The following is a 26,459-nucleotide window of genomic DNA, read 5'->3' on the forward strand; positions in this document are numbered from 1 at the left end:
AATGAGATTATTAGCTGTCATGGTTGAGGGACGTTTTGATTTTGAGGTACCTTCGGAAACGATCCTGAATTTAAAGGATTTGTTTTGGTTTTTCTCTAAAAACCACAACAATAATAGGCAAAGGAGTTTTTGGTGAACATTCAGGAAGACTTAGAAGAACTTAGGTGAGAAAATCATGTTGATTAGCAGGTGTGGGCTTTTTTTGGCCGTCACACGGTTAAAGATTAACCAGGAGAAACGTCCTGGGTGGACGCTGAGGCCCTACCACCCCGTGTATAAATACTGGAGCTGAAGCTTCCAGTGCTCTACTTCTTAACCAGAGGAAGATGAAGCTTCTGATTTTGGTAACTCTGCTCGGGCTGAGCTCGGCTCAGTTCAGCCCGAATATGAAGGATGGGAGAACTTCCCTCGTCCACCTGTTCGAATGGCGCTGGGCTGATATCGCAGCAGAGTGCGAGAGATACCTGGCACCCAACGGCTTTGGAGGAGTTCAGGTAGGTTTAATAATACAGAAACCTGGCGCAGATATCGATGACTTGGATGCAATTTGGTAGTTTTTAGAATTCTAGATTCTGACATGATGGAATCTTACTTTGCAGATCTCTCCTCCAAGCGAGAGCATCGTGGTCACCAACCCCTTTCACCCATGGTGGCAGAGATACCAGCCAATCAGCTACAACCTGTGCTCCAGATCAGGAAAAGAGAACGAGCTGAGGGACATGATCACCAGATGCAACAATGTCGGGGTAAAGATCTTCTCTAGTCTTCATCTTCAGAGCAGGAATGGGAGTAGTGGAAGTGATGTAGAGCTGATGCATGGTGGGTAAATCTGATCTCTATTGTGTAGGTGAACATCTACGTAGATGCAGTCATCAACCACATGTGTGGATCAGGTGGTGGCGCTGGCACACACTCCAGCTGTGGCACTTATTTCAACGCCAACACCAAGGAGTTCCCATCAATTCCATTCACAGGCTGGGACTTCAACGATGCCAAGTGCAACACTGGCAGTGGAGAAATCGAGAACTATCATGATATTAATCAGGTAGGTGATTCTTTGGTGTTATTTTGACTTTAGCATCTCACCTGAACATTCATTTATGTCTAATTTCTGATGGTAACAGGTGAGAAACTGTCGTCTGGTTGGTCTTCTGGACCTGGCCTTGGAGAAAGACTACGTTCGTGGTAAGGTGGCCGATTACATGAACGCTCTTATCGACATGGGCGTGGCCGGGTTCAGAGTGGACGCCTGCAAGCACATGTGGCCTGGAGATCTCAGCGCTGTTTACGGACGCCTCAATAACCTCAACACCAAATGGTTCTCAGGTGGTTCCAGACCCTTCATCTTCCAAGAGGTTCGTTTAGCTGATAGTGGTTTGAAAAATTGGTGGTTGGTGTGGCGCAGTGGATAACACCACCGCCTGCTGGGGAGCTACCACATTATTTGGGAGACTGGGGTTCAATTCTGAACAATAAGAGTCCTTGGGCTAGACTCCTAACACTACATTGGCCCAATTCTGTAATAGGAACAACCTTGGAAGTTGCTCTGGGTAAGAGTGTCAGATAAATGTCGTAAATGTAACGTAATGTTTCCTAAATGTTTTCATTCTGAAGATCACTCTAACTGGGAATGTGTTTTATAGGTTATTGATCTCGGTGGTGAGCCAATCACAGCTGCTGAGTACACTGGACTGGGCAGAGTGACCGAGTTCAAGTATGGCGCCAAGCTGGGAACCGTTATGCGTAAATGGAACGGAGAAAAGCTTTCCTACCTTAAGTAAGAGAACTGTTCCAGTTCCAATATGAAAAAACTAAACAAGATGATGTAAGAGCTCCATATTTAGAAGATTAAATTCATACTGGAGTTGGTTTGTTTCAGGAACTGGGGTGAGGGATGGGGAATGATGGCCTCAGATAAAGCCCTGGTGTTCGTTGATAACCACGATAATCAGCGAGGCCATGGAGCTGGAGGAGCATCCATCGTCACATTCTGGGATGCCAGGTATTGACCTTTCCTTTATGTACAGTATGAATATATTGTTGAAATTATGATGTATCAGAAATCATAATCAAACATCTCTTTCTTTTAAGGCTTTACAAGATGGCTGTTGCTCTGATGTTGGCCCATCCCTACGGAGTGACCAGAGTGATGTCCAGTTTCCGTTGGGACCGTAACATCGTCAACGGCCAGGTAGATAAAAGAGATCAACCACCGATCAAAGACATTTTCCTCACTAAAGATCTTCTGAATATCTTTGATGCTTTGTGACTTTCTCAGGATCAGAACGACTGGATGGGACCACCCAGCTACGGCGACGGCACAACCAAGCCTGTGCCCATCAATGCAGACAGTACCTGTGGAGACGGCTGGGTCTGTGAGCACAGGTGGCGTCAGATCAGGTGAGTTCCTTCTGCTCTGAATTGTTTTGAAGGTTTTAGCATGACTAGCTAACCCTAACCTCCTGAAGATAACTCCTAAACGCTCCTAAATCTCCAGGAACATGGTGATTTTCCGAAATGTGGTTGGAGGAGCGGTGTTCGCCAACTGGTGGGACAATGGCAGTAATCAGATCGCTTTCGGCCGCGGTAACCGCGGTTTCATCGTCATCAACAACGACGACTGGTAACGTCACTCGTCTTCAACGTTGCTCTCTGAGAACTTCTGAACTTCTGCTGCTGGTGTTTAAATTTTAACTAGTTTCTGCTTCATTTCAGGACCCTGGACGCCACCCTGGCCACCGGCCTGCCTGGAGGAACCTACTGTGATGTCATTTCCGGTCAGAAGGAGGGAGGTAGTTGCACTGGAAAGCAGGTGACGGTTGGAAGTGACGGAAAGGCCTATTTCAAAATCAGCAACTCGGAAGAAGATCCATTTTTTGCCATCCATGCTGACTCCAAACTGTAAATTATTGCACTATTAACAATAAACCTTCTGCAAATAAAACCCTGAATGAGTTTCGCTTTTCTTGAGGGTTGAGGGGAGTTTGATCAACGTGGGGAAAAAAAGAGTGATAACTAGAAAATAAGTCTGTTGTAAGGAAATTACACGCATTATTGTTCTGAAAAACATGAAACTTTAAGACAAAAAAGACAATGTTCTTCATAACACACTAACTGATCTCATCTAAATGTTTATCACATAATAAAATTACAGTTTCTGGTGCTTACAAATGTACCCAATACCAGATTATACTAGTGCATGTCAAAAAACTTACACTATCATTGGAAAGTTACTTTATTTCAGTAATTCAGTTTAAAATGTGTATCTCATATATTATATAGATGTATTAAACACAGTGATCTATTTTAAGCTTTTATTTATTTTATTATTGATGATTATGCTTTACAGCCAATGAAAACAGAAAAGTCAGTGTCTAAGAAAATTAGAATATTTTATAAGACCATTTGGTACTTTTGGCAGTGTGGGCAGTGTGCTAGGTCCTGCTGGAAAATGAAATCTGCATGAATTTAATGGTTTTATTTGATAACATTTAGATTTTCTGGTTTTATAGGACTCCAAATATGGGTTATGCAAAACAAAATAGATATTTGTCTTAGGTTTTACTTTCCATTGCTGCAAAAAGCTGCAGTAAAAATCACTTATAACTTTTATGATTAACAGTTTAAAAAAGGGTTCTTAAAGAATTCAGTGGTGCCATTTTATAACAGTTTTATTTGCTGGTTTTATAGGACTCCAAATATGGGATATGCAAAACCAAATAGACATTCTTCCTAGGTTTGACTTCCCATTACTATAAATTTGCCACATGACTATCACTTATAACATTTATCATTAATAATTTAGAAAGGCTTCTTGAAGAATTTAAAGGTGTCATTTGATAAAAGTTAGATTTTTATGTTTTAGAGGACTCCAAAATCTGGTTTATGCAAAACTAAATGTGTATTTATCTTAGGTTCGACCCCCTATTACTTCAAATTGCTGCAGTATAATGACATATTACTTTTAGGATTAATAGTACAGAAAGCCGTCATCAAGAATTTAATGGTAATATTTGAAAACAGTTTGATTTGCTGGTTTTATTAGACTCCAAATTCTGATTTATGCAAAACCAAATAGACATTTTTCTTAGGTTTGACTTCCCATTACTGCAAAACGCTACAGTTAAATCACTTATAGCATTTATCATTAACAGTATATACAGGATTATTCAGGAATTTAATGATGTCCTTTAATAACAGCTTGATTTGCTGGTTTTATAGGACTCCAAATTCTGATATATTCAAAACAGAACTGACATTTTTCTTAGGTTTAACTTCCCATTGCTGCAAAACAGTACAGTAATATTATTTATCATTTTTATGATTAACAGTTTAAAAAGCCTTCTTTACGTGTGATTTGATACCGTCACTATATTTTAGTAGCTTTTTGAAATATTTGTCTTAAATCTGGACTGAAAATCCACCAAAGCCAGGCTAAATCAGGTCATGTGATCAACCTTGTGATAAAAGTGGATGATCTTTTTTTAGCTGCAGATCTGCAATTCCGGAACAGCTCCCACAGTCATGCACTGCAGTCGTGATCAGCGTCTGACAGAACCTAGATTATTCACCTTTTCCAAAACACCAGAGATTTATCTCAGTATAGCGACACTATCAGAACCTAAATTTACTCCAAACTTCCTCCAGCTGAGAATCACCCATCAACCCAACAGCTGAATCAGAAATACATTTACCTTTTATTTAATTACCAACCTCAAGATGAACCAAATGTATTTAATGTTTTATCTGCTCAACTTCTTTTCTTTTCTTTTCTTAATATTAGTCAATCAATTAAAAAATGTAATCTAATAAATCATGACAAAATTCGGTGATTTACTGCGATTAAGTTTTTGCCTTTTGCTGTTTTTAAGAAGCATTGCTTGATGTTAATCACGCCTCACACTGAAGACCTATGATCTAAAATTGTCGTCTGGCGTGGTAAAGTCCTGTAAAGATGACTGTAAGAGCACAGCGCAGAATGATCAATAAGGTGAGGACGAATCCTAGAGTGTCAACTGAAGACTGAATACAGAAATCTCTGGCACATGCTCACATTTTTGTTGACAAATCAATAAATACAATAAGAAAAACATTAAACAAGAATGGAGTTGATGGGAGGACACTACTGAGGAAGACACTGCTGTCCAAAAAAAACATTGCTTCATGTTTGAAGTTTGCAAAAAAAAGAGAACCTGGATGTTCCACTACTGCACTACTGGCTACATATACTGTGCACAGATGAAATCAAAATTGAGTCATCAAAACCACATCCCAACTGTGAAACATGGTGGAGGGAGCATCATGGTTTGGGGCTGCTTTGCTTTGGTGTCCCAGGGTCTGGACGGATTTTGCCGCCATCAACGGAAAAAATCAACAGAGTTCCCAAGTTTACCAGGTTTACATTTTGCAGTAAAACTTAAGACCATCTGTCCTCCAACTGAAGCTCAACAGAGGGCGGATGATGCAACAGAACAACGACCCAAAACATAGAAATAAATCAACAACCGAACGACTTCAACAGAAGAAAATAAATAAATCCTCCTTCTGGAGAGTCCTGACCTCCTGAACCCAACTGAGATGCTGCAGCATCATGACCTCAAGAGAGAGATTCACACCAGATATCCCATAATATTATAGCTGAACTGAAACAGTTTAGTGAAGAGGAATGATCCAGAATTCCTCCTGACCGTTCTGCAGGTCTGATCTGCAGCTACAGGAAACCATTGGTTGAGGTTTTTGCTGATAAAGGAGGATCAACCAGTTATTAAATCCAAAGATTCACATACTTTTATTTACTCTCAGTGTGAATATTAACATGCTGTGTTTAATAAAATCATGTAAATATATATAATTGTTTGTGTGGTTTTAGTTTAATCAGACTGTGTTTGTCTATTGTTGTGACGTAGATGAAGATCAGAACACATTTAATGACCAATTTATGCAGAAATACAAGTATAATCCCAAAGAGTTCACATACTTGTCCCTGCAGTTGTATATTAATATCAGTATGATTTGATCTGATTCTGATCAGATAGAGCTTCACTGGTTTAATATTCCGGAAATACCTGAATATGTTGTGATGCTGGAGGTTCCCACGTGAGAACGGCGTGTTGGGCAGCAGGTGTGCTGGTTGGCGTGGTTGGGGTGGTTGGCACGGTTGTTGTGGTTGAAATATTAACTGTCCTGTCAGGAGACGTCCTGCGTGGGCACGGGAACGATATCCTGCAGCACTGTGTATAAATACTGGAGCTGAAGCTTCCAGTGCTCTACTTCTTAACCAGAGGAAGATGAAGCTTCTGATTTTGGTAACTCTGCTCGGGCTGAGCTCGGCTCAGTTCAGCCCGAATATGAAGGATGGAAGAACTTCCCTCGTCCACCTGTTCGAATGGCGCTGGGCTGATATCGCAGCAGAGTGCGAGAGATACCTGGCACCCAACGGCTTTGGAGGAGTTCAGGTAGGTTTAATAATACAGAAACCTGGCGCAGATATCGATGACTTGGATGCAATTTGGTAGTTTTTAGAATTCTAGATTCTGACATGATGGAATCTTACTTTGCAGATCTCTCCTCCAAGCGAGAGCATCGTGGTCACCAACCCATTTCACCCATGGTGGCAGAGATACCAGCCAATCAGCTACAACCTGTGCTCCAGATCAGGAAATGAGAACGAGCTGAGGGACATGATCACCAGATGCAACAATGTCGGGGTAAAGATCTTCTCTAGTCTTCATCTTCAGAGCAGGAATGGGAGTAGTGGAAGTGATGTAGAGCTGATGCATGGTGGGTAAATCTGATCTCTATTGTGTAGGTGAACATCTACGTAGATGCAGTCATCAACCACATGTGTGGATCAGGTGGTGGCGCTGGCACACACTCCAGCTGTGGCACTTATTTCAACGCCAACACCAAGGAGTTCCCATCAATTCCATTCACAGGCTGGGACTTCAACGATGCCAAGTGCAACACTGGCAGTGGAGAAATCGAGAACTATAACGATATTAATCAGGTAGGTGATTCTTTGGTGTTATTTTGACTTTAGCGTCTCACCTGAACATTCATTTATGTCTAATTTCTGATGGTAACAGGTGAGAAACTGCCGTCTGGTTGGTCTTCTGGACCTGGCCTTGGAGAAAGACTACGTTCGTGGTAAGGTGGCCGATTACATGAACGCTCTTATCGACATGGGCGTGGCCGGGTTCAGAGTGGACGCCTGCAAGCACATGTGGCCTGGAGATCTCAGCGCCGTTTACGGACGCCTCAATAACCTCAACACCAAATGGTTCTCAGGTGGTTCCAGACCCTTCATCTTCCAAGAGGTTCGTTTAGCTGATAGTGGTTTGAATAAATTGGTGGTTGGTGTGGCGCTGTGGATAACACCACCACCTGCTCGGGAGCTACCACATTAATTGGGAGACCGGGGTTCAATTCTGAACAATAAGAGTCCTTGGGCTAGACTCCTAACACTACATGGGCCCAATTCTAACTGGGAATGTGTTTTATAGGTTATTGATCTCGGTGGTGAGCCAATCACAGCTGCTGAGTACACTGGACTGGGCAGAGTGACCGAGTTCAAGTATGGCGCCAAGCTGGGAACCGTTATGCGTAAATGGAACGGAGAAAAGCTTTCCTACCTTAAGTAAGAGAACTGTTCCAGTTCCAATATGAAAAAACTAAACAAGATGATGTAAGAGCTCCATATTTAGAAGATTAAATTCATACTGGAGTTGGTTTGTTTCAGGAACTGGGGTGAGGGATGGGGAATGATGGCCTCAGATAAAGCCCTGGTGTTCGTTGATAACCACGATAATCAGCGAGGCCATGGAGCTGGAGGAGCATCCATCGTCACATTCTGGGATGCCAGGTATTGACCTTTCCTTTATGTACAGTATGAATATATTGTTGAAATTATGATGTATCAGAAATCATAATCAAACATCTCTTTCTTTTAAGGCTTTACAAGATGGCTGTTGCTTTGATGTTGGCCCATCCCTACGGAGTGACCAGAGTGATGTCCAGTTTCCGTTGGGACCGTAACATCGTCAACGGCCAGGTAGATAAAAGAGATCAACCACCGATCAAAGACATTTTCCTCACTAAAGATCTTCTGAATATCTTTGATGCTTTGTGACTTTCTCAGGATCAGAACGACTGGATGGGACCACCCAGCTACGGCGACGGCACAACCAAGCCTGTGCCCATCAATGCAGACAGTACCTGTGGAGACGGCTGGGTCTGTGAGCACAGGTGGCGTCAGATCAGGTGAGTTCCTTCTGCTCTGAATTGTTTTGAAGGTTTTAGCATGACTAGCTAACCCTAACCTCCTGAAGATAACTCCTAAACGCTCCTAAATCTCCAGGAACATGGTGATTTTCCGAAATGTGGTTGGAGGAGCGGTGTTCGCCAACTGGTGGGACAACGGCAGTAATCAGATCGCTTTCGGCCGCGGTAACCGCGGTTTCATCGTCATTAACAACGACGACTGGTAACGTCACTCGTCTTCAACGTTCCTCTCTGAGAATTTCTGAACTTCTGCTGCTGGTGTTTAAATTTTAACCAGTTTCTGCTTCATTTCAGGACCCTGGACGCCACCCTGGCCACCGGCCTGCCTGGAGGAACCTACTGTGATGTCATTTCCGGTCAGAAGGAGGGAGGTAGTTGCACTGGAAAGCAGGTGACGGTTGGAAGTGACGGAAAGGCCTATTTCAAAATCAGCAACTCGGAAGAAGATCCATTTTTTGCCATCCATGCTGACTCCAAACTGTAAATTATTGCACTATTAACAATAAACCTTCTGCAAATAAAACCCTGAATGAGTTTCGCTTTTCTTGAGGGTTGAGGGGAGTTTGATCAACGTGGGGAAAAAAAGAGTGATAACTAGAAAATAAGTCTGTTGTAAGGAAATTACACGCATTATTGTTCTGAAAAACATGAAACTTTAAGACAAAAAAGACAATGTTCTTCATAACACACTAACTGATCTCATCTAAATGTTTATCACATAATAAAATTACAGTTTCTGGTGCTTACAAATGTACCCAATACCAGATTATACTAGTGCATGTCAAAAAACTTACACTATCATTGGAAAGTTACTTTATTTCAGTAATTCAGTTTAAAATGTGTATCTCATATATTATATAGATGTATTAAACACAGTGATCTATTTTAAGCTTTTATTTATTTTATTATTGATGATTATGCTTTACAGCCAATGAAAACAGAAAAGTCAGTGTCTAAGAAAATTAGAATATTTTATAAGACCATTTGGTACTTTTGGCAGTGTGGGCAGTGTGCTAGGTCCTGCTGGAAAATGAAATCTGCATGAATTTAATGGTTTTATTTGATAACATTTAGATTTTCTGGTTTTATAGGACTCCAAATATGGGTTATGCAAAACAAAATAGATATTTGTCTTAGGTTTTACTTTCCATTGCTGCAAAAAGCTGCAGTAAAAATCACTTATAACTTTTATGATTAACAGTTTAAAAAAGGGTTCTTAAAGAATTCAGTGGTGCCATTTTATAACAGTTTTATTTGCTGGTTTTATTGGACTCCAAATATGGGATATGCAAAACCAAATAGACATTCTTCCTAGGTTTGACTTCCCATTACTATAAATTTGCCACATGACTATCACTTATAACATTTATCATTAATAATTTAGAAAGGCTTCTTGAAGAATTTAAAGGTGTCATTTGATAAAAGTTAGATTTTTATGTTTTAGAGGACTCCAAAATCTGGTTTATGCAAAACTAAATGTGTATTTATCTTAGGTTCGACCCCCTATTACTTCAAATTGCTGCAGTATAATGACATATTACTTTTAGGATTAATAGTACAGAAAGCCGTCATCAAGAATTTAATGGTAATATTTGAAAACAGTTTGATTTGCTGGTTTTATTAGACTCCAAATTCTGATTTATGCAAAACCAAATAGACATTTTTCTTAGGTTTGACTTCCCATTACTGCAAAACGCTACAGTTAAATCACTTATAGCATTTATCATTAACAGTATATACAGGATTATTCAGGAATTTAATGATGTCCTTTAATAACAGCTTGATTTGCTGGTTTTATAGGACTCCAAATTCTGATATATTCAAAACAGAACTGACATTTTTCTTAGGTTTAACTTTCCATTGCTGCAAAACAGTACAGTAATATTATTTATCATTTTTATGATTAACAGTTTAAAAAGCCTTCTTTACGTGTGATTTGATACCGTCACTATATTTTAGTAGCTTTTTGAAATATTTGTCTTAAATCTGGACTGAAAATCCACCAAAGCCAGGCTAAATCAGGTCATGTGATCAACCTTGTGATAAAAGTGGATGATCTTTTTTTAGCTGCAGATCTGCAATTCCGGAACAGCTCCCACAGTCATGCACTGCAGTCGTGATCAGCGTCTGACAGAACCTAGATTATTCACCTTTTCCAAAACACCAGAGATTTATCTCAGTATAGCGACACTATCAGAACCTAAATTTACTCCAAACTTCCTCCAGCTGAGAATCACCCATCAACCCAACAGCTGAATCAGAAATACATTTACCTTTTATTTAATTACCAACCTCAAGATGAACCAAATGTATTTAATGTTTTATCTGCTCAACTTCTTTTCTTTTCTTTTCTTAATATTAGTCAATCAATTAAAAAATGTAATCTAATAAATCATGACAAAATTCGGTGATTTACTGCGATTAAGTTTTTGCCTTTTGCTGTTTTTAAGAAGCATTGCTTGATGTTAATCACGCCTCACACTGAAGACCTATGATCTAAAATTGTCGTCTGGCGTGGTAAAGTCCTGTAAAGATGACTGTAAGAGCACAGCGCAGAATGATCAATAAGGTGAGGACGAATCCTAGAGTGTCAACTGAAGACTGAATACAGAAATCTCTGGCACATGCTCACATTTTTGTTGACAAATCAATAAATACAATAAGAAAAACATTAAACAAGAATGGAGTTGATGGGAGGACACTACTGAGGAAGACACTGCTGTCCAAAAAAAACATTGCTTCATGTTTGAAGTTTGCAAAAAAAAGAGAACCTGGATGTTCCACTACTGCACTACTGGCTACATATACTGTGCACAGATGAAACCAAAATTGAGTCATCAAAACCACATCCCAACTGTGAAACATGGTGGAGGGAGCATCATGGTTTGGGGCTGCTTTGCTTTGGTGTCCCAGGGTCTGGACGGATTTTGCCGCCATCAACGGAAAAAATCAACAGAGTTCCCAAGTTTACCAAGTTTACATTTTGCAGTAAAACTTAAGACCATCTGTCCTCCAACTGAAGCTCAACAGAGGGCGGATGATGCAACAGAACAACGACCCAAAACATAGAAATAAATCAACAACCGAACGACTTCAACAGAAGAAAATAAATAAATCCTCCTTCTGGAGAGTCCTGACCTCCTGAACCCAACTGAGATGCTGCAGCATCATGACCTCAAGAGAGAGATTCACACCAGATATCCCATAATATTATAGCTGAACTGAAACAGTTTAGTGAAGAGGAATGATCCAGAATTCCTCCTGACCGTTCTGCAGGTCTGACCTGCAGCTACAGGAAACCATTGGTTGAGGTTTTTGCTGATAAAGGAGGATCAACCAGTTATTAAACCCAAAGATTCACATACTTTTATTTACTCTCAGTGTGAATATTAACATGCTGTGTTTAATAAAATCATGTAAATATATATAATTGTTTGTGTGGTTTTAGTTTAATCAGACTGTGTTTGTCTATTGTTGTGACGTAGATGAAGATCAGAACACATTTAATGACCAATTTATGCAGAGATACAAGTATAATCCCAAAGAGTTCACATACTTGTCCCTGCAGTTGTATATTAATATCAGTATGATTTGATCTGATTCTGATCAGATAGAGCTTCACTGGTTTAATATTCCGGAAATACCTGAATATGTTGTGATGCTGGAGGTTCCCACGTGAGAACGGCGTGTTGGGCAGCAGGTGTGCTGGTTGGCGTGGTTGGGGTGGTTGGCACGGTTGTTGTGGTTGAAATATTAACTGTCCTGTCAGGAGACGTCCTGCGTGGGCACGGGAACGATATCCTGCAGCACTGTGTATAAATACTGGAGCTGAAGCTTCCAGTGCTCTACTTCTTAACCAGAGGAAGATGAAGCTTCTGATTTTGGTAACTCTGCTCGGGCTGAGCTCGGCTCAGTTCAGCCCGAATATGAAGGATGGAAGAACTTCCCTCGTCCACCTGTTCGAATGGCGCTGGGCTGATATCGCAGCAGAGTGCGAGAGATACCTGGCACCCAACGGCTTTGGAGGAGTTCAGGTAGGTTTAATAATACAGAAACCTGGCGCAGATATCGATGACTTGGATGCAATTTGGTAGTTTTTAGAATTCTAGATTCTGACATGATGGAATCTTACTTTGCAGATCTCTCCTCCAAGCGAGAGCATCGTGGTCACCAACCCATTTCACCCATGGTGGCAGAGATACCAGCCAATCAGCTACAACCTGTGCTCCAGATCAGGAAATGAGAACGAGCTGAGGGACATGATCACCAGATGCAACAATGTCGGGGTAAAGATCTTCTCTAGTCTTCATCTTCAGAGCAGGAATGGGAGTAGTGGAAGTGATGTAGAGCTGATGCATGGTGGGTAAATCTGATCTCTATTGTGTAGGTGAACATCTACGTAGATGCAGTCATCAACCACATGTGTGGATCAGGTGGTGGCGCTGGCACACACTCCAGCTGTGGCACTTATTTCAACGCCAACACCAAGGAGTTCCCATCAATTCCATTCACAGGCTGGGACTTCAACGATGCCAAGTGCAACACTGGCAGTGGAGAAATCGAGAACTATAACGATATTAATCAGGTAGGTGATTCTTTGGTGTTATTTTGACTTTAGCGTCTCACCTGAACATTCATTTATGTCTAATTTCTGATGGTAACAGGTGAGAAACTGCCGTCTGGTTGGTCTTCTGGACCTGGCCTTGGAGAAAGACTACGTTCGTGGTAAGGTGGCCGATTACATGAACGCTCTTATCGACATGGGCGTGGCCGGGTTCAGAGTGGACGCCTGCAAGCACATGTGGCCTGTAGATCTCAGCGCCGTTTACGGACGCCTCAATAACCTCAACACCAAATGGTTCTCAGGTGGTTCCAGACCCTTCATCTTCCAAGAGGTTCGTTTAGCTGATAGTGGTTTGAATAAATTGGTGGTTGGTGTGGCGCTGTGGATAACACCACCACCTGCTCGGGAGCTACCACATTAATTGGGAGACCGGGGTTCAATTCTGAACAATAAGAGTCCTTGGGCTAGACTCCTAACACTACATGGGCCCAATTCTAACTGGGAATGTGTTTTATAGGTTATTGATCTCGGTGGTGAGCCAATCACAGCTGCTGAGTACACTGGACTGGGCAGAGTGACCGAGTTCAAGTATGGCGCCAAGCTGGGAACCGTTATGCGTAAATGGAACGGAGAAAAGCTTTCCTACCTTAAGTAAGAGAACTGTTCCAGTTCCAATATGAAAAAACTAAACAAGATGATGTAAGAGCTCCATATTTAGAAGATTAAATTCATACTGGAGTTGGTTTGTTTCAGGAACTGGGGTGAGGGATGGGGAATGATGGCCTCAGATAAAGCCCTGGTGTTCGTTGATAACCACGATAATCAGCGAGGCCATGGAGCTGGAGGAGCATCCATCGTCACATTCTGGGATGCCAGGTATTGACCTTTCCTTTATGTACAGTATGAATATATTGTTGAAATTATGATGTATCAGAAATCATAATCAAACATCTCTTTCTTTTAAGGCTTTACAAGATGGCTGTTGCTTTGATGTTGGCCCATCCCTACGGAGTGACCAGAGTGATGTCCAGTTTCCGTTGGGACCGTAACATCGTCAACGGCCAGGTAGATAAAAGAGATCAACCACCGATCAAAGACATTTTCCTCACTAAAGATCTTCTGAATATCTTTGATGCTTTGTGACTTTCTCAGGATCAGAACGACTGGATGGGACCACCCAGCTACGGCGACGGCACAACCAAGCCTGTGCCCATCAATGCAGACAGTACCTGTGGAGACGGCTGGGTCTGTGAGCACAGGTGGCGTCAGATCAGGTGAGTTCCTTCTGCTCTGAATTGTTTTGAAGGTTTTAGCATGACTAGCTAACCCTAACCTCCTGAAGATAACTCCTAAACGCTCCTAAATCTCCAGGAACATGGTGATTTTCCGAAATGTGGTTGGAGGAGCGGTGTTCGCCAACTGGTGGGACAACGGCAGTAATCAGATCGCTTTCGGCCGCGGTAACCGCGGTTTCATCGTCATCAACAACGACGACTGGTAACGTCACTCGTCTTCAACGTTCCTCTCTGAGAATTTCTGAACTTCTGCTGCTGGTGTTTAAATTTTAACTAGTTTCTGCTTCATTTCAGGACCCTGGACGCCACCCTGGCCACCGGCCTGCCTGGAGGAACCTACTGTGATGTCATTTCCGGTCAGAAGGAGGGAGGTAGTTGCACTGGAAAGCAGGTGACGGTTGGAAGTGACGGAAAGGCCTATTTCAAAATCAGCAACTCGGAAGAAGATCCATTTTTTGCCATCCATGCTGACTCCAAACTGTAAATGAAAATGTGAAGAATAAATGATTGTATTGCAGCAAAAATAGTATTATTGTCATTTGTTTCTATTCACTATATAAGTTTCTGGCCCTTGACAAGCCTCTAAATGGAATAACTGTATATTATTATTGACTTTATTATAAATATTGCAGTAAGTGGCAGTCACTGAGTCTAAGCACCACATAAAACAATTCCACTAAATACAATTCCAGTGGAAGTCTCCTTTCTTAACAAACAGGTCAAACAAATGATAACTGCTTTTGATTTGTGCTTATAAAACACAAGATCTGTAAACTGGCAACACACTAGGGGCCCCTACTGGTCTGGCATGACCAAGTTATTGCTTTTTTCCTCCTTTTGCTGTTAGATTTAATTTGCTATACAACAGCCTCCCCTGTTGGCAAATATAGCAATTGGTACAATTTTACAGGAAAAAATGAAAAGAGCACTTCGGTTTCTGAATCAGTTTCTCTGATTTTGCTATTTATAGATATATGTTTGAGTAAAATAAACATCGCTCTTTTATTCTATGAACTACAAACAATATTTCTCCCAAATTGCAAATTAAAATATTCTCATTTAGAGCATTTATTTAGAGAAAATAAAAAATGGCTGAAATAACAAAAAAGACGCATAGCTTTCAGACCTCAAATAATGCAATGAAAACAAGTTCGTATTCATAAAGTTTAAAGAGTTCAAAAATCAATACTTGTTGGAATAAATCTGTTTTTTACTCACAGTTTTCATGCATTCTGGCATCATGTTCTCCTCCACCAGTCTTACACACTGCTTTTGGATAACTTTATGCTGCTTTACTCCTGGTGCAAAAAAATCAAGCAGTTCAGTTTGGTTTGATGGCTTGTGATCATCCATCTTCCTCTTGATTATATTCCAGAGGTTTTTTATTTGGTAAAATCAAAGAAACTCTCTGTTTCCAATGGATTCAGATATTTTTCCTCTTGTTCTGTCCAGGTGCTGCCTGGCCTGGTTCTCAAGTACTCTGGTGCCCACTCTTTCCTACTAGAGTTCAATCACCCCACTTTCCCCCCACCTCAGCAAATGTTAAGAGGCATCTCAAAAACAGGGTCAAAGGAATCAAAGGAAGATTTGATTAAATGGCTTTTGTTTGATAAGAACCCATCAAGGTTTGCCCAATATGGAACATTTACTGTGGGTGGAAGTTGTGGACTTCATGGATGAACTAGAATGCAATTACACTTTAAGAAGGTAGAGTCAATCAACTAGCCTTCATGAAGGTAGAGTCAACCAATTAACCTTCGTGAAGGCAGACTCAACCAACTGGCCTTCATGAAGGTACAGTCAACCAACTGGCCTTCATGAAGGCAGAGTCAACAACTGGCCTTCATGAAGGCAGAGTCAACCAACTGACCTTCTTGAAGGCAGAGTCAACCAACTGACCTTCATGAAGGTAGAGTCAACCAACTGGCCTTCATGAAGGTAGAGTCAACTAACTGGCCTTAATGAAGGTAGAGTCAACCAACTGGCCTTAATGAAGGTAGAGTCAACCAACTGGCCTTCATTAAGGTAGAGTCAACCAACTGGTCTTCATGAAGGTAGAGTCAACCAACTGACCTTCATGAAGGTAGAGTCAACCAACTGGCCTTCATGAAGGTAGAATCAAACAACTGGCCTTCATGAAGGTAGAGTCAACCAACTGACCTTCATGAAGGTAGAATCAAACAAATGACCTTCATGAAGGTAGAGTCAACCAACTGGCCTTCATGAAGGTAGCATCAAACAACTGGCTTTCATGAAGGTAGAGTCAACCAACTGGCCTTCATGAAGGTAGAGTCAACCAACTGGCCTTCATGAAGGTAGAGTCAACCAACTGGCCTTCATGAAGGTAGAGTCAACCAACTGGCCTTCATGAAGGTAGAGTCAACCAACTGACCTTCATGAAGGTAGAGTCAACCAACTGACCTTCATAAAAAAGTACAGTAAAACAAATGACCTTCATGAAGGTAGAGTCAACCAACTGGCCTTCATAAAGGTAAAGTTAACCAACTGGCCTTCATGAAGGTACAGTCAACCAACTGACCCTCATGAAGGTAGAATCAATCAACTGGCCTTCATATAGGTAGAGTAAACCAACTGGCCTTCATGAAGGCAGAGTCAACCAACTGACCTTCATGAAGGTAGAGTCAACCAACTGACCTTCGTGAAGGCAGAGTCAACCAAACTGGCCTTTATGAAGGTAGAGTCAACCAACTGGCCTTCATGAAGGCAGAGTCAACCAACTTGGCTTCATGAAGGTAGAGTCAACCAACTGACCTTCATGAAGGTAGAGTCAACCAACTGACCTTCGTGAAGGCAGAGTCAACCAAACTGGCCTTTATGAAGGTAGAGTCAACCAACTGGCCTTCATGAAGGCAGAGTCAACCAACTTGGCTTCATGAAGGTAGAGTCAACCAACTGGCCTTCATGAAGGTAGAGTCAATCAACTGGCCTTCATGAAGGCAGAGTCAACCAACGGACCTTCATGAAGGTAGAGTCAACCAACTGACCTTCATGAAGGTAGAGTCAACCAACTGGCCTTCATGAAGGTAGAGTCAACTAACTGGCCTTAATGAAGGTAGAGTCAACCAACTGGCCTTAATGAAGGTAGAGTCAACCAACTGGTCTTCATGAAGGTAGAGTCAACCAACTGACCTTCATGAAGGTAGAGTCAACCAACTGGCCTTCATGAAGGTAGAATCAAACAACTGGCCTTCATGAAGGTAGAGTCAACCAACTGACCTTCATGAAGGTAGAATCAAACAAATGACCTTCATGAAGGTAGAGTCAACCAACTGGCCTTCATGAAGGTAGCATCAAACAACTGGCTTTCATGAAGGTAGAGTCAACCAACTGGTCTTCATGAAGGTAGAGTCAACCAACTGACCTTCATGAAGGTAGAGTCAACCAACTGGCCTTCATGAAGGTAGAATCAAACAACTGGCCTTCATGAAGGTAGAGTCAACCAACTGACCTTCATGAAGGTAGAATCAAACAAATGACCTTCATGAAGGTAGAATCAAACAACTGGCCTTCATGAAGGTAGAGTCAACCAACTGGCCTTCATGAAGGTAGCATCAAACAACTGGCTTTCATGAAGGTAGAGTCAACCAACTGGCCTTCATGAAGGTAGAGTCAACCAACTGGCCTTCATGAAGGTAGAGTCAACCAACTGGCCTTCATGAAGGTAGAATCAAACAACTGGCCTTCATGAAGGTAGAGTCAACCAACTGACCTTCATGAAGGCAGAATCAAACAAATGACCTTCATGAAGGTAGAGTCAACCAACTGGCCTTCATGAAGGTAGAGTCAACCAACTGGCCTTCATGAAGGTAGAGTCAACCAACTGGCCTTCATGAAGGTAGAATCAAACAACTGGCCTTCATGAAGGTAGAGTCAACCAACTGACCTTCATGAAGGCAGAATCAAACAAATGACCTTCATGAAGGTAGAGTCAACCAACTGGCCTTCATGAAGGTAGCATCAAACAACTGGTTTTCATGAAGGTAGAGTCAACCAACTGGCCTTCATGAAGGTAGAGTCAACCAACTGGCCTTCATGAAGGTAGAGTCAACCAACTGGCCTTCATGAAGGTAGAGTCAACCAACTGACCTTCATGAAGGTAGAGTCAACCAACTGACCTTCATAAAAAAAGTAAAGTAAACCAACTGACCTTCATGAAGGTAGAGTCAACCAACTGGCCTTCATAAAGGTAAAGTCAACCAACTGGCCTTCATGAAGGTACAGTCAACCAACTGACCCTCATGAAGGTAGAATCAATCAACTGGCCTTCATATAGGTAGAGTAAACCAACTGGCCTTCATGAAGGCAGAGTCAACCAAACTGGCCTTTATGAAGGTAGAGTCAACCAACTGGCCTTCATGAAGGCAGAGTCAACCAACTGGCCTTCATGAAGGTAGAGTCAACCAACTGACCTTCATGAAGGTAGAGTCAACCAACTAACCATCGTGAAGGCAGAGTCAACCAACTGGCCTTTGTGAAGGTAGAGTCAACCAACTGGCCTTCATTAAGGTAGAGTCAACCAACTGGCCTTCATGAAGGCAGTCAAATAACTGACCTTCTTGAAGGTAGAGTCAACCAACAGACCTTCATCAAGGTAGAGTCAACCAACTGGCCTTCATGAAGGTAGAATCAAACAACTGGCCTTCATGAAGGTAGAGTCAACCAACTGGCCTTCATAAAGGTAGAGTCAACCAACTGGCCTTCATGAAGGTAGAGTCCAACAACTGACATTCATGAAGGCAGAGTCAACCAACTGGCCTTCATGAAGGTATAGTCAACCAACTGGCCTTCATGAAGGTAGAGTCAACCAACTGACCTTCATGAAGGTAGAGTCAACCAACTGGCCTTCATGAAGGTAGAGTCAACCAAATGACCTTCATGAAGGTAGAGTCAACCAACTGGCCTTCATGAAGGCAGAGTCAACCAACTGGCCTTCATGAAGGTAGAGTCAACCAACTGACCTTCATGAAGGTAGAGTCAACCAACTGACCTTCGTGAAGGCAGAGTCAACCAACTGGCCTTTATGAAGGTAGAGTCAACCAACTGGCCTTCATTAAGGTAGAGTCAACCAACTGGCCTTCATGAAGGCAGAGTCAAACAACTGACCTTCTTGAAGGTAGAGTCAACCAACTGACATTCGTGAAGGCAGAGTCAACCAACTGGCCTTTATGAAGGTACAGTCAACCAACTGGCCTTCATGAAGGTAGAGTCAACCAACTGGCCTTCATGAAGGTAGAGTCAACCAACTGGCCTTCATGAAGGTAGAGTCAACCAACTGGCCTTCATGAAGGTAGAGTCAACCAAATGACCTTCATGAAGGTAGAGTCAACCAACTGGCCTTCATGAAGGTAGAGTCAACCAACTGGCCTTCATCAAGGTAGAGTCAACCAACTGGCCTTCATGAAGGTAGAATCAAACAACTGGCCTTCATGAAGGTAGAGTCAACCAACTGGCCTTCATAAAGGTAGAGTCAACCAACTGGCCTTCATGAAGGTAGAGTCCAACAACTGACATTCATGAAGGCAGAGTCAACCAACTGGCCTTCATGAAGGTATAGTCAACCAACTGGCCTTCATGAAGGTAGAGTCAACCAACTGACCTTCATGAAGGAATAGTCAACCAACTGGCCTTCATGAAGGTAGACTGAACCAACTGGCCTTCATGAAGGTAGACTGAACCAACTGGCCTTCATAAATGTAGAGTCCACCAACTGGCCTTCATGAAGGTAGAGTCAACCAACTGGCCTTCATGAAGGTAGAGTCAACCAACTGGCCTTCATGAAGGTAGAGTCAACCAACTGACCTTCATGAAGGTAGAGTCCACCAACTGGCCTTCATGAAGTTAGTGTCAACCAACTGGCCTTCATGAAGGTAGAGTCAACCAACTGGCCTTCATGAAGTTAGAGTCAACCAACTGGCCTTCATGAAGGTAGAGTAAACCAACTGGCCTTCATGAAGGTAGAGTCACCCAACTGACCTTCATGAAGGTAGAGTCAACCAACTGACCTTCATGAAGGTAGAGTCAACCAACTGACCTTCATGAAGGTAGAGTCAACCAACTGACCTTCATGAAGGTAGAGTCAACCAACTGGCCTTCATGAAGGCGGAGTCAACCAACTGACCTTCATGTAGGCAGAGTCAACCAACTGACCTTTATGAAGGCAGAGTCAACCAATTGCTCTTCATAAATGTAGACTTGAAGACTTAAGCAAATGTTTAGGAATATCTGATACCAGGGTTACATAAGGAAGAGATGCTTCAAAGACTGATCTTGTATTCAATTTTACCCTAGTTTTTTTAAAAGTAAGCCCGGTCTAAATTGTTGCTGGTTTGGATCTGTCAGGAAGCAGGATCGAAGACAGGTAAGGAAAAATAATAGGCAAAAAGCTGGTGGTCTTCCACCAAGAAGAAAAAAATAGATAATTGTTTTTAAAATACAGCCAGGATTAGTTCAGAGGCACAAGGCTGGTTCCCAGATCCCCTGCCTTTTGGGATTTTAGGTTTTGTTCTTTTGCCTGGAGAACATTTGGCCTCCTAAGGCATGAAGGCATGGCACCAACAAGCACTTTCATACCTGTCAAACATTTTCTTAACATTTGAGTTTTGATATTTGAAGCAACCAGCACAATAACACAACCCCCTGACCTGAACCAGGCTTAAATCAAAACCCAACAGACACCATTAAACCACACAGCCAGGCTTTGACAAATGTTTTTGGACAGAACCTTTATAAGAGGTGTCCACAAACCCATTGGACATTTGTAGAAAAGCATAGTTGTATCATTAAATGATGGGGAATTTTGAAAATGCCACTAATAAACACTTGTACTTATGTGTATTTGACATATTTAGAATCTTTTGCAGTAACACTCTTTTTGAATCCATATAATATTAAGACTTAAACTGTAAAAAAGAATCAGTAGACAGATTTAAATGCTTTTCTTTTATTTAAAGCAGATTTTACAGTTTAGAGCTAGCATGGATAGCAATGAACGGATCTTGATCGGAGTTGCTGATTTTGAAGTTGGCTCGTCCGTCACTTCCAACCGTCACCTGCTTTCCGGTGCATCTACTTCCCTCCTTCTGGCCGGAAATGACATCACAGTAGGTTCCTCCAGGTAAACCGGTGTTCAGAGTTATGTCCATGCTCCTGAAAAGAAAAATAACGTTTTACTTGCTGCGATAAAGCTTAGACAGTTCTGACTTAGAGCTGAAAAATACGATTGTTGTTTTTTGTGTTAAAGACTTACCAGGTGTCGTTGTTGATGATGATGAAACCACGATTACCACGGCCAAAAGCAATCATGTTATTTCCGTTATCCCACCAGTTGCTTAAAGGCTGTCCGTTGACCACATTTCGGAAAATCACCATGTTCCTGTGGAAAACGCGTGGAAAACAATTTGGAATTTGTCATCTTCTGGAATTTAGATTTGGTCAACAATAAAAATAAACATTGTAGAACTTGAACAGAAGATACTCACTTGATTTGACGCCACCTGTGCTCACAAACCCAATCATTTCCACAGGTAGAGTCCGAATTGATGGTTACCGGCTTGGTGACGCCGCCACTGGAGCTGGGTGGCCCAATCCAGTCATTGCGATCCTGAAAGACAGATGGAACGATATAAGAAATCCTTCTAATAATTCTCCAAAATGAGCAGAACAATTTGATGTGGAAGTTGTACTTCATCTACCTGTCCGTTGACGATGTTCCGGTTCCAACGGTAGCTGGACATCACTCTGGTCACTCCGTAGGGATGGGCCAACATAAATCCAGTGGCGATCTTATAAAGCCTTGGAGAATAAAGATGGAGACATGGTGTGATGGAGGAAACGTACAGTACATGTCAGTTTGATTGAACACATTAATAAACATAAATAAGTTGTGTAATCGTTATATCTTTTGAAAAATACCTGGCATCCCAGAATGTGAGAATGGATGCACCTCCAGCTCCATGGCCTCTCTGATTATCATGGTTATCAACGAACACCAGGGCTTTACCGGTGGGCATCATTCCCCATCCCTCACCCCAGTTCCTGAAACAAACCAACTCCTGCATTAATTTCATCTTCTAAATAAGGAGTTCTAACAACATCTTTTTTAGCTTTTTCATATCAGAACTGGAACAGTTCTCTTACTTGAGGTAGGAAAGCTTTTCTCCGTTCCATTTACGGACAACGTTACCCAGCTTGGCGCCATACTTGAACTCGGTCACTCTTCCAAGTCCTGTGTACTCAGAAGCTTTGATGGGCTCACCACCGAGATCAATAACCTGAAGAGAACGAGAACGGATAACAATAAATGTAAGATAAGATCTACTGTTGAAATATAAAATCTGAGCTACTTTTAAGAAATACAATAGAGTAACCTCTTGGAAGATGAAAGGTCTGGAACCACTCGAGAACCATTTAGTGTTGAGGTTTTTGAGACGTCCATAAATGGCGCTGAGATCTCCAGGCCACATGTGCTTGCAGGCATCCACTCTGAATCCGGCCACGCCCATATCAATAAGCTTGTTCATGTAATCGGCCACCTTTCCACGAACGTAGTCTTTCTCCAGGGCCAGGTCCAGAAGACCAACCAGACGGCAGTTTCTCACCTAGCATCGTTTGCAGAAGTTGTTAATGTTATGATACTACTAGTGAAAATGACTTCATAAAATTAGAATACTTTTGCCCACACTGCCAAAAGTACCAATCGGTCTTATATAATTTTCTAATTTTCCGAGACACTGATTTTTGGGTTTTCAGCGACGACCATCACTTACCTGATTAACATCGTTATAGTTCTCGATTCCTCCACTGCCGGTTTTACATTTCGAATCGTTGAAGTCCAATGCTGAGTACGGCACACCTGGGAACTCCTTGGTGTTGGCGTTGAAATAAGTGCCACAGCTGGAGTGTGTGCCAGCGCCACCACCTGATCCACACATGTGGTTGATGACTGCATCTACGTAGATGTTCACCTACACAATAGAGATCAGATTTACCCACCATGCATCAGCTCTACATCACTTCCACTACTCCCATTCCTGCTCTGAAGATGAAGACTAGAGAAGATCTTTACCCCGACATTGTTGCATCTGGTGATCATGTCCCTCAGCTCGTTCTCATTTCCTGATCTGGAGCACAGTTTGTAGCTGATTGGCTGGTATCTCTGCCACCACGGATACGATGGGTTGGTGACCACGATGCTCTCGCTTGGAGGTGAGATCTGGACGGTAACAATCAGGTTAATAATTACAGAACGTTCTCTAGAGTTGGAACTACTGTGGAAACCAAAATCCTCAATCTCAATCTCTTCAATCGAAAGATCAGAACCTACCTGAACTCCTCCAAAGCCGTTGGGTGCCAGGTATCTCTCGCACTCTGCTGCGATATCAGCCCAGCGCCATTCGAACAGGTGGACGATGGAGGTTCTTCCGCTCCTCGTATTTGGGCTGAACTGAGCCGAGCTCAGCCCGAGCAGAGTTACCAAAATCAGAAGCTTCATCTTCCTCTGGTTGAGAAGTCAGGCATCTCGATATTGGTCCAGCTCTGGTATTTATACATGGCAGCACTGTCTCAGCATCCAATCAGAATCCAACAAATATTCTTTTACAGAATGCTTCATTTTTTCAACTCTGTGAAACATGTGAAACATCTGTGAAATGATTTATCTTTCTCATAAAATTCCTTATCTAATTACTCCTCCCTCCAAAAATATCTCCGGGGGTGGAGGTCCCGTTTTATTTAACCTTCATATTATCATTTTTGATATATTTGAAATCAAGACAAAGTTTGTTTTTCCTTTTTTCCTCTTTTTTGATGGTGTCAGTTTAATTTAGTCATCACTGAACTGAATTAAACCCACTTCTAACGATGAATTATCGGCATGCATTGAAGATTATAGAATTATAACTATATTATAGATTTATAGGTTTAATTCTAAATGGTAGAAATCAAGATCTGAGTATTGTTGCTGTTATCTCAAAACAAATATCTAATTTTGTTGATTTTCAGTTTACTACAAAATTTGAACATACAAAGAAGTGGTCCTTTTGTTTCAAAATGTAATGACTTATTTTACAATCAATTCCAATAAAAGTGTATTGGTAATACTAAGTTTAATAGTATTGAAAATAATTGAATTAACATTATATTATAGATTTATAGGTTTCATTCTAAATGGCAGAAATTAAGATCTAAATATCTTCAATGTCCAGTTAAAAAAACAGTATCTCCATTTTTCTTTTCCTTGATTTTTACTTTACTTGAACAAAGAAACTGTCCCTTAAACTGTCATAAAATTTCATGATGAACAGATCAATAGAAATACTTTAAAATGACCTTAAAAAAACTCAATTTACATTGACTTCTATTGAAAGTATAGAATGTTTTTTTCTCTCTTCTGGAAAGGTTCTGTTTTGGAGATACTTGTTTTCTATTGGACAGCGGCGATATAAATTATTTTCAATCTTAGTTGGAAACTTTTCACAACACATTTTACTGTATAAACTCTATTTTCCCAGAACAACACTGTAAATTACAAGATTTTAACATTTACAATAGTAAATAATACATACATACATACAAAACATATGTGTTTAAAAGTGTTAAGAAATGAAAATGTATTGGGTTTTTTTTATAAAAAAAGAATTTTACACAAAATTACTGTTGGAAAGCTGGTATATTACTTTAGTTACAAGGTTTATAAAAAAATACACATAATGATGGTTATATTTGAGTATTTTAACATATATTGGTAAACAATTTTTTTGGTATGACAGGGTTTTTAAGAGTTCAGAAATCAATATTTGGTGGAATATCCTCTGTTTTTTAATCACAGTTTTTTATGCATCTTGGCATCATGTTCTCCTCCACCAGTCTTACACACTGCTTTTGGATAACTTTATGCTGCTTTACTCCTGGTGCAAAAATTCAAGCAGTTCAGTTTGGTGGTTTGATGGCTTGTGATCATCCATCTTCCTCTTGATTATATTCCAGAGGTTTTTTTTATTTGGTAAAATCAAAGAAACTCATCATTTTAAGTGCTCTTTTTTTCAGAGCTGTATGTATGTAAATGTAGCGGCGAGACCTGATGAATTAGAAGAGAAAATGGAAATACCCCTGTTCCTTACTAGTGTTGCATATAGGGCACCTCATAGTGTGAAAATTGTTGTAGGCTACAGAAGGCTAAGAGAATGCAAGGAAAAGATCTAAAAAGTAAGAAATGAAGGAAGAATTAGAAAACCATATAAAACCATCTAAAACCACCAAAAACAACCTAAAACAACCAAAACCACCAAAATAACCAAAAACAACCAAAAAACACCTAAAACCAGCGTTCTCTCAGAACCTTCAGCTGACCTCTGATAGAAGTTCATCTCTGAGCAGCTGAAACACATGTGATCTGATTTATCTTTCTCACCAACGATTCACCAAAACCCCCCAAAATATTCTGTTCCTAATTTAGCTGTAATGGAGTTCTATCCAGGAATGTTTGTTTTTCCTTTTCTGCTGATCTTTACTGAGACGCTCACTGGAGTTCAGAAGCTGGAAGAAACTTCAGGGCAGTTTAGAAATAAATTTATAATTTCTCACCATTTTAGCTTTAAAATCTCACAGAAGAAGAATCTTAAATGTGCATTTGTGTGTTTTTATGTAATTTGCTTTAATAATAAGTTTAAATTTTTAGAAGAGTCTGTGATGGGTGTTAATTTTAGCTTTAGGTTAGTTTGATGATAAAGAGCAGAGTATCAACATTAGGGGTGGGTGGGTAGGTAGGTGTCATTTGCTTTAATAACAACTTTACCATTTTAAGCAAATTACAAAAATGGTTAAAAGTCTGTGAATAAAAAAGTGTGACTAAAAATTATGTTACTAAAAATCAGTGACAAAAAAATCTGTTACTAAAAGTCAGTGACTAAAAATTCTGTTACTAAAAATCAGTGACTAAAAATTCTGTGACTAAAAATGTTTGTGACTAAAAATTCTGACAGTAAAAATGATGTTACTATTAAAAATTCTGCTACTAAAATAATTCTGTTACTTTAGTCTATTAAAGTCTTTTTAGAGTCTTTTCTAAGTCGTCTACTGTATATTTAGGATTAACCAGCTTGAGTTCAAGTATCTCAATTTTTGTGGATTTTTAGTTCACTGCACAATTTAAACAGATAAACTGTTTCTTACACTGTGCCAAAATTTCTTGATGAACGGACCAATAGAAACTCTTCAAAATGACCTGAAATAAACTCTTTTTAGATTGATTTGCACTGAAAGTTTAAAGGTTTGTTCTATCCTGTAATAAATGAGGCACCAGG

The 26,459-nt window shown here is 40.9% G+C and overlaps 4 protein-coding genes across 4 annotated transcripts; 3 read left to right on the plus strand and 1 right to left on the minus strand.

Annotated features, from left to right (window-relative positions):
• The first annotated feature begins 303 nt into the window (after window positions 1-303).
• On the plus strand, window positions 304-2,944 carry LOC111189637 (alpha-amylase-like). The gene is made up of 10 exons (XM_049476758.1): window positions 304-494; window positions 600-746; window positions 848-1,045; window positions 1,125-1,355; window positions 1,644-1,777; window positions 1,880-2,002; window positions 2,092-2,191; window positions 2,279-2,400; window positions 2,498-2,623; window positions 2,716-2,944. Exons 1-10 carry the CDS (start codon window positions 327-329, stop codon window positions 2,903-2,905), a joined length of 1,539 nt encoding a protein of 512 aa, XP_049332715.1. The 5' UTR covers window positions 304-326; the 3' UTR covers window positions 2,906-2,944.
• A 3,328-nt stretch (window positions 2,945-6,272) lies between these two features.
• Window positions 6,273-8,810, plus strand: LOC111191995 (alpha-amylase-like). The gene is made up of 10 exons (XM_049476756.1): window positions 6,273-6,455; window positions 6,561-6,707; window positions 6,809-7,006; window positions 7,086-7,316; window positions 7,503-7,636; window positions 7,739-7,861; window positions 7,951-8,050; window positions 8,138-8,259; window positions 8,357-8,482; window positions 8,575-8,810. The coding sequence occupies exons 1-10, from the start codon at window positions 6,288-6,290 to the stop codon at window positions 8,762-8,764; spliced, it is 1,539 nt and encodes a 512-aa protein (XP_049332713.1). The 5' UTR covers window positions 6,273-6,287; the 3' UTR covers window positions 8,765-8,810.
• A 3,321-nt stretch (window positions 8,811-12,131) lies between these two features.
• LOC103025145 (alpha-amylase-like) lies at window positions 12,132-14,663 on the plus strand. Its single transcript, XM_049476755.1, has 10 exons — window positions 12,132-12,314; window positions 12,420-12,566; window positions 12,668-12,865; window positions 12,945-13,175; window positions 13,362-13,495; window positions 13,598-13,720; window positions 13,810-13,909; window positions 13,997-14,118; window positions 14,216-14,341; window positions 14,434-14,663. Exons 1-10 carry the CDS (start codon window positions 12,147-12,149, stop codon window positions 14,621-14,623), a joined length of 1,539 nt encoding a protein of 512 aa, XP_049332712.1. The 5' UTR covers window positions 12,132-12,146; the 3' UTR covers window positions 14,624-14,663.
• Window positions 14,664-21,084: 6,421 nt separating this feature from the next.
• Window positions 21,085-23,659, minus strand: amy2a (amylase alpha 2A). Its single transcript, XM_022668372.2, has 10 exons — window positions 23,483-23,659; window positions 23,225-23,371; window positions 22,926-23,123; window positions 22,527-22,757; window positions 22,297-22,430; window positions 22,072-22,194; window positions 21,852-21,951; window positions 21,639-21,760; window positions 21,407-21,532; window positions 21,085-21,306 (listed from the first exon to the last, which is right to left on the minus strand). Exons 1-10 carry the CDS (start codon window positions 23,648-23,650, stop codon window positions 21,117-21,119), a joined length of 1,539 nt encoding a protein of 512 aa, XP_022524093.2. The 5' UTR covers window positions 23,651-23,659; the 3' UTR covers window positions 21,085-21,116.
• Between the last annotated feature and the right edge of the window lie 2,800 nt (window positions 23,660-26,459).

Source organism: Astyanax mexicanus, chromosome 4 (genome assembly GCF_023375975.1).
Source record: "Astyanax mexicanus isolate ESR-SI-001 chromosome 4, AstMex3_surface, whole genome shotgun sequence".
In the NCBI taxonomy this organism is placed as follows: domain Eukaryota; kingdom Metazoa; phylum Chordata; class Actinopteri; order Characiformes; family Acestrorhamphidae; genus Astyanax; species Astyanax mexicanus.